This window comes from Bubalus bubalis, chromosome 5, assembly GCF_019923935.1.
Source record: "Bubalus bubalis isolate 160015118507 breed Murrah chromosome 5, NDDB_SH_1, whole genome shotgun sequence".
NCBI classification, from domain to species: domain Eukaryota; kingdom Metazoa; phylum Chordata; class Mammalia; order Artiodactyla; family Bovidae; genus Bubalus; species Bubalus bubalis.
This window is the reverse complement of record NC_059161.1, coordinates 107186357-107194946: the sequence shown is the minus strand read 5'-3', so window position 1 is coordinate 107194946 and position 8590 is coordinate 107186357. Positions and strand designations below refer to the sequence as shown.

Below are 8590 nucleotides of genomic sequence, written 5' to 3'. Positions count from 1 at the left end.
CTTAAAAGTACTTATAAAATAAAAAAAAATTGTCGCTATGAATTTTGACAAATGTTAACTAGACTTACTGTGGTATTTTGCAATATATACAAATATTGAAATATTATTTTGTACACCCACTACTAATGTTATATGTCAAAAGGCAATCTACTGATTCTTAGCAATCCCTATCAAGTGACCAATGACATTTTCCACAAAACTAGAGTAAAAAAATATTTAAATTATAAGGAAACAGAAAAGACTCTGAAGAACCAAACCAATCCTGACAAAGATAAGTGAAGATGGACGTACCAGGCTCCTTGACTTCAGACTATAATACAAAGCTACAGTAATCAAAACAGTACAGTACTACACAAAAACTTAAATTTAGACCAATGGAACCAGATAGAAAGCCCAGAAATAAATCCCCACACATATGGCCAAGTAATCTATGACAAAGGAGGCAAGAATATACAGTAGAGAAAAGACAGTCTCTTCATAAGTGGTTCTGGGAATACTGTAAAGCTGCATGTAAAAGAACTAGTTTGGAACACTCTCTAACACAAAAATAAAGTCAAAATGGTTCAAAAACCCAAATATAAGGCTGAACACTACAAAACTCTTGGAGGGAAATATAGGCAGAACACTCAGACATAAACCGCAGAAGTAGCTTTCCTATTCACCTACTAGATTAATGAAAATAAAAGCAGAAATAAACAAATAGGACCTAATTTAACTAAAAGCATTTGCACAGCAGAGAAAACTATAAAGAAAACAAAAAGACAAGCCATGGAATGGGAGAAAATACTTGCCAATGAAGCGATTGTCAAAGGATTCATATCTAAAATATGCAAGCAACTCTGTGTCAAAAAAACAACAGCAACTCAATCAAAAAATGGGCAAAAGATCTAAATACACATTTCTCAAAGGAAGGCCTGCATGCTGCATTCTCAGTCACTCAGTTGTATCCAACTCTTTGCAGCCTCGTGAATTGTAGCCTGCCAGGCTCTTTTGTCCATGGGATTATCCAGGCAAGAATACTGGAGAGGGCTGCCACTTCCTCCTCCAAGGGATCTTCTATGCCCAGGGTACTGAACCCACATTTCCTGCATCTCCCGCATTGGCAGGCAGATTCTAACCACTTAGCCACTTAGGAAGTCCAAAGGAAGGCATACAGAGTGCCAAAAGCACATAAAAAGATGTTCAACATCACTAATAATTAGAGAATTGCAAATGAAAACTACAATGAAGTATCACCTCACACTGGTCAGAACAGCCATCCTCAAAAAATCTACAAATAATGTTTTTTAATGTAAAAATGCTGGAGAGGCTGTGGAGAAGAGAGAAACCTTGTACACTATTGGTGAGAACGTGAATTGTCACAACCTGTATGGAGAACAGTATGGAACTCCTTAAAATAGTAAAAATAGAAATATCACATGATCTAGTAATCCCCTCCTGTGCATATATCCAGAGAAAAACCATAATTTGAAAAGATACAGGCACTACAATGTTCATAGCAACACTATTTTAGAATAGCCAAGACATAGTACCAACCTAAATGTCCACAGAGGCATGGATGGAGAAAGTGGTATTTTTATATATTTTTTAATTATATAAATGAACTTATTTACAAAACAGAAATAGACTCACAGATTCCAAAAACAAACTTTATAGTTACCAAAGGGGAAACAAGGTGGGGTGAGAGATAATAGTTAGTAGCCTGGGATTAACATTCATATCAGTTCAGTTCAGTCACTCAGTCATGTCCAACTCTTTGCGACCCCATGGACTGCAGCACACCAGGCTTCCCTGTCCTTCACCAACTCCCGGAGCCTACTCAAACTCATGCCCATCAGGTCAGTGATGCTATCCAACCATTTCACCCTCGGTCATCCCCTTCTCCTCCTGCCTTCAGTTGTTCCCAGCATAAGGGTCTTTTCCAATGAGTCAGTTCTTTGCATCAGGTGGCCAAAGTATTGGAGTTTCAGCTTCAGCATCAGTCCTTTCAATGAATATTCAGGACTTATTTCCTTTAGGATGGACTGGCTTGATCTCCTTGCACTCTAAGGGACTCTCAACAGTCTTCTCCAACACCACAGTTTAAAAGCATCAATTCTTCAGCACTCAGCTTTCTTTATGGTCTAACTCTCACATCCATACATGACTATTGGAAGAACCATAGCTTTGATTAGATGGACCTTTGTTGGCAAAGTAATGTCTCTTCTTTTTAATATGCTGTCTAGAATGGTCATAGCTTTTCTTCCAAGGAGTAAGCATCTTTTAATTTTATGGCTGCAGTCACCATCTTCAGTGATTTGGAGCCTAAGAAAATAAAGGTCTGTCACTGTTTCCATTGTTTCCCTATCTATTTACCATGAAGTGATCAGACTGGATGCCATGATCTTAGCTTTTTCAATGTTGAGGTTTAAGCCAACTTTTTCACTCTCCTCTTTCACTTCCATCAAGAGGATTTTCAGTTCCTATTCACTTTCTGCCATAAGGGTGGTGTCATCTGCATGCCTTAGGTTATTGATAATTCTCCCAGCAATCTTGATTCCAGCTTGTGTTTCATCCAGCCTTGCATTTCGCATGATTTACTCAGCATATAAGTTAAATAAGCAGGGTGACAATATACAGCCTTGATGTATTTCTTTCCCAATTGGGAACCAGTTCATTCATATACAACTCTATATAAAATAGATAATGAATAAGGACCTATGATACAGCACAAGGAACTCCACTCAGCATCCTATAATAACCTACATAGGAAAAGAATCTGAAAAAGGATGAATATATGTACATGTATAACTGAATTGCTATGCTCTATGCCTTAAATTAACATATTATTAGAAATTAACTACACTCCAACAAATTTTTTAAATGATATTCAATAGAAAAGGTCAAACCAAATTACATTGCAAGGAACTATGCAGTTTAGGATAATATGATATGTGCCTTGGTTTCACTAAATTAATAAACTGGAAGTGTGAAAGTGTGTTAACATGTTAGTTGGTCTGTCATGTCTGACTCTTTTTGACCCCATAGACTGTAGTGTGACAGACTCCTCTGTCCAGGAATTCTCCAGGCAAGAATTCTGGAGTGGATAGTCATTCACTTCTCCAGGGATTCTTCCTGACCCAGGGATCAAACCCAGGTATCCTGCATTGTAGGCAGGCTCTTTGCCATCTGAGCCACCAAGGAAGCCCAATAAACTGAAATATCATGTTTAAAAAACCTAATATGGCCTTTAAAATTCCTCTGAAAAATTAGTCAAACAAATATTCCTGACTAGCTGATTTAGATAAAATTTCATACTGAGAACTATAAATGTAATACATTTCTTGTTGACGACTAAATTATATTACTAAGTTTTTTAAATATGTGTATCTACATAATATAGCTTATTTGCTTTCTGAGTACACTACTTTGTCTTTAAACTTCAACAGAGCTTTCTTCACGTCCTTGTTCCGCAGGGTGTAGATCACAGGGTTCAGAAGAGGTGTCATCACAGTGTAGAAAACAGCCACAATTCTGTCCACAACCTCCTTGGAGCCTGGTCTCAGGTAAATGAAAACACCAGGGCCAAAGAAGCAAAGGACCACAGTGCAGTGGGAGGCACAGGTCTGGAAGGCTCTCCATCTTCCCTCTGAGGTGCGGATCTTCAGGATGGAATGGATGATGGATACGTAGGACAGCACTATCAGGAGAAAGCAGCCTGAGGCCACCACCCCAATGTTGACAAAGATCACCATCTCCATGGTGGATGTGTCTGCACAGGCCAGTTTGAGGATGGCTGGTGCATCACAGATGTAATGCTGGATCTGGTTGGGTCCACAGAAGGGCAAACGGAATGTCAGTGTGGTCTGGACAGCAGAGTGCACAGAGCCACTGAGCCACGTGGTTGTGGCCAGGAGAGCGCACGTCCTCCCACTCATCATGCTGGCGTACCTGAGCGGGTAACTGATGGCCAGGAAGCGGTCATAGGACATGACGGTGTAGAGGAAGCACTCGGTGCTGCCCAGGAAGTGGAAGGAGTAGAGCTGGGCCACACAGCTGGGAAAGGAGATAGGACTGCCTTCTGGGGACACCAGGGTCATCAGCATTTTGGGTGTAGTGACCGTGGAGTACCACATGTCAATGAAGGACAGGTTGCTCAGTAAGTAGTACATGGGGGTGTGCAGGTGAGGATTCACTACAATCACCAGCAAGATGAGTAGGTTCCCCACCAAAGTGAGGACATAGATCACCAGGAAGATTCCAAAGAGGAATGTGTCCAGCTCTGGTGCATGGGGAAGGCCCGTGAGGATGAACGTTTTCACTAGGCTCATGTTTGTCATTTCTCCACTTTTGATCTCTCCTTCTCTCTATGGGAATATCAAGAGCACTCAGCATTTAATCAAAAACTGAAAACCCATTTTCTATACAAAAACTGCATCATATATGCTACATAGTTCTAGGATCATACTCAACTTTGTTTATAACAAGTCGCCTTTGAAAAAAAGGATAGAATGATTCTGTCTTCTCCCTCTCTTACCTCTCTCTCTCACACAGAGAGACAGAAACACACACAGATATATGTAAAAAAATAGGAGAAATCAATTTTAAATTTCCACTGTTGTATCATAAATATTGCTAGTTCAGTTCAGTTGCTCAGTCATGTCTGAATCTTTGTGACCCCATGGACTGCAGCACGCCAGGCTTCCCTGTCCATCACCAACTCCTGAAGCTTGCACAAATTCATGTCCTTGCGTCAGTGATGCCATCAAACCATCTCATCCTCTGTCATCCCCTTCTCCTCCCACCTTCAATCTTTCCCAGCATCAGGGTCTTTTCCAATGAGTCAGCTCTTCGCATCAGGTGGCCAAAGTATTGGAGTTTCAGCTTCAGCATCAGTCCTCCTAATGAATGTTCAGGGCTGATTTCCTTTAGGATTGGCTGGTTGGATCTTCTTGAAGTCCAGAGGACTTTCAAGAGTCTTCTCCAACACCACAGTTCAAAAACATCAATTATTTAGCACTCAGCTTTCTTTATAGTCCAACACTCACATCCATACATGACTGCTGGTAAAACCATAGCCTTAACTAAATGGACCTTTGCTGGCAAAGTAATGGCTCTGCTTTTTAATATGCTGTCTAGGTTGGCCATAGCTTTTCTTCCAAGGAGCAACTCTCTTCTAACTTCATGGCTGCAGTCACCATCTGCAGTGATTTTGGAGCCAAAAAAAAAAAAAAATAGTCTGTCACTGTTTCCATTGTTTCCCCATCTATTTACCATCAAGTGATGGGACCAGATGCCATGATCTTCGTTTTCTGAATGTTGAGTTAGAAGCCAACTTTTTCACTTTCCTCTTTCACTTTCATCAAGAGGCTTTTTAGTTCTTCTTCACTTTCTGCCATAAGGGTGCTGTCATCTGCATATCTGAGGTTATTGATATTTCTCCCTGAAAACTTGATTTCAGGTTATGCTTCATCCAGCCTGGCATTTCACATGATGTATTCTGCATATAACTTAAATAAGCAGGGTGACAATATGCAGCCTTGACGTACTCCTTTCCCTATTTGGATCTAGTCTGTTGTTCCATGTCCAGTTCTAACTGTTGCTTCTTGACCTGCAAACAGATTTCTCAGGGGGCAGGTAAGATGGTCTGGTATTTCCATCTCATTAAGTATTTTCCACAATTTCTTGTGATCCACACAGTCAAAGGCTTTGGTATAGTCAATAAAGCAGAAGTATAAGTTTTTCTGGAACTTTCTTGCTTTTTCTATGATCCAATGGATGTTGGCAATATGATCTCTGGTTCTTCTGCCTTTTCTAAATCCAACTTTAACATCTAGAAGTTCACAGTTCACATACTGTTGAAGCCTGACTTGGAGAATTTTGAGCATTACTTAGCTAGCATTGGTAAAGAATCTGCCTACAGCACAGGAGACCCCAGTTTGATTCCTAGGTGGGGAAGATCCGCCAGAGAAAGGATAGGCTACAAACTTGGACTTCCCTTTGGCTCAGCTGGTAAAGAATCTGCCTACAATGTGGGAGACCTGGGTTTGATCACTGGAGTGGGAAGATCCCCTGGAGAAGGGAAAGGCTACCCACTACAGTATTCTGGCTTGGAGAATTCCATGGACTATACAGTGACTGTGTGGATCACAATAAACTGTGGAAAATTCTGAAAGAGATGGGAATACCAGACCACCTGACCTGCCTCTTGAGAAACCTATATGCTGGTCAGGAAGCAACAGTTAGAACTGGACATGGAACAACAGACTGGTTCCAAATAGGAAAGGGAGTACGTCAAGGCTGTATATTGTCACCCTGCTTATTTAACTTCTATGCAGAGTACATCATGAGAAATGCTGGGCTGGAAGAAGCACAAGCTGGAATCAAAATTGCTGGGAGAAATATCAACAACCTCAGATATGCAGATGACACCACCCTTATGGCAGAAAGGGAAGAGGAATTAAAGACCCTCTTGATGAAGGTGAAAGAGGAGAGTGAAAAAGTTGGCTTAAAGCTCAACATTTAGAAAACGAAGATCATGGCATCTGGTCCCATCACTTCATGGCAAATAGATGGGGAAACAGTGGAAACAGTGTCAGACTTTATTTTTGGGGGCTCCAAAATCACTGCAGATGGTGACTGCGGCCATGAAATTAAAAGACTCTTACTCCTTGGGAGGAAATTTATGTCCAACCTAGATAGCATATTCAAAAGCAGAGACATTACTTTGCCAACAAAGGTCCGTCTAGTCAAGGCTATGGTTTTTCCAGTGGTCATGTATGGATGTGAGAGTTGGACTGTGAAGAAAGCTGAGCACCGAAGAATTGATGCTTTTGAACTGTGGTGTTGGAGAAGACTCTTGAGAGTCCCTTGGACTGCAAGGAAATTCAACCAGTCCATTCTAAAGATCAGCCCTAGGTGTTCTTCGGAAGGAATGATGCTAAAGCTGAAACTCCAGTACTTTGGCCACCTCATGCGAAGAGTTGACTCATTGGAAAAGACTCTGATGCTGGGAGGGATTGGGGGCAAGAGAAGAAGGGGACGACAGAGGATGAGATGGCTGGATGGCATCACCGACTCAATGGACATGAGTTTGAGTGAACTCTGGGAGATGCTGATGGACAGGGAGGCTTGGCTTGCTGCGATTCATGAGGTCACAAAGAGTCAGACACGACTGAGCGACTGAACTGAACTGAACTGATACAGTCCATGGGGTTGAAAAGAGTCAGACACAACTGAGCGACTTTCATTTTGCTAGCATCTGAGATGAGTGCAGTTGTGCGGGAGTTTGAGAATTCTTTGACATTGCCTTTCTTTGGGGTTGGAATGAAAACTGACCTTTTCCAGTCCTGTGGCTACTGCTGAGTTTTCCAAATTCGCTGGCATTTGAAGGCAGAACTTTCACAGCATTATCTTTTAGGATTTGAAATAGCCCAGCTGGAATTCCATCACCTCCACTAGCTTTGTTCATAATGATGTTTCCTAAGGCCCACTTGACTTCACATTCCAGGATGTCTGACTTTAGGTGAGTGATTACACCATCGTGGTTATCTGGGCCATGAAGATCTTTTTTGTATAGTTCTTCTGTGTGTTCTTACCACCTCGTCTTAATATCTTCTGCTTATATTAGATCCATACCATTTCTGTCCTTTATTGTGCCCATCTTTGCATGAAAGTTTCCCTTGGTATCACTAATTTTCTTGAAGATATCTCTAGTCTTTCCCATTCTATTGTTTTCCTCTATTTCTTTGCATTGGGTATCTCTCAATGCTATTCTTTGGAACTCTTCATTTAAATGGGTATATCTCTTTTTCTCTGTTGCCTTTTGCTTCTCTTCTTTTCTCAGTTATTTGTAAGGCCTCCTCTGACAACCATGTTGGCTTTTGCATTTCTTTTTCTTGGGGATGGTCTTGATCACTGCCCCCTTTATAATGCCATGAACCTCCATCCATAGTTCTTCAGGCACTCTGTCTATCAGATCTAATCCCTGATTTGATTATTTCCACTGTATAATCATAAGGGATTTGATTTAGGTCATACCTGAATGGTTTAATGGTTTTCCCTACTTTCTTCAATTTAAGTCTGAATTTGGCAGTAAGGAGTTCATGATCTGAGCCACAGTCAGCTCCCAGTCTTATTTTTGCTGACTGTATAGAGCTCCTCCATCTTTGACTGCATAGAATCTAATTAATCTGATTTCAGTGTTGACCATCTGGTGATGTCCATGTGTATAGTCTTCTCTTGTGTTGTTGGAAGAGGGTATTTGCCATGACCAGTGAGTTCTCTTGGAAAAACTCTGTTAGCCTTTGCCCTCCTTTATTTTGTACTCCAAGGCCAAATTTGTCTCTTACTCCAGGTATCTCTTGACCTCCTACTTTTGTATTCCAGTTCCCTATAATGAAAATGTTGGTAGGTGCCCAGTATGTTACTGGAGAACAATGGAGAAATAAACCCAGAAAGAATGAAGAGATGGAGCCAAAGCAAAAACAACACCTAGTTATAAATGTGACTGGTGATGAAAGTAAAGTACGATACTGTAAAGATCAATATTGCATAGGAACCTGAAATGTTAGGTCCATGAATCAAGGCAAATTGGAAGTGGTCAAACAGG

The 8590-nt window shown here is 41.0% G+C and overlaps 1 protein-coding gene across 1 annotated transcript; it reads right to left on the bottom strand.

Annotated features, from left to right (window-relative positions):
• Positions 1–3383: 3383 nt before the first annotated feature.
• Positions 3384–4319, bottom strand: LOC102407412 (olfactory receptor 10G9-like). Its single transcript, XM_006056045.4, has one exon. It carries the CDS (start codon positions 4317–4319, stop codon positions 3384–3386), a length of 936 nt encoding a protein of 311 aa, XP_006056107.2.
• Between the last annotated feature and the right edge of the window lie 4271 nt (positions 4320–8590).

Coding starts and splice junctions, on each gene's coding strand:
- LOC102407412 (XM_006056045.4), bottom strand. CDS start 4,319: ATGACAAACATGAGCCTAGTGAAAACGTTCATCCTCACGGGCCTTCCC.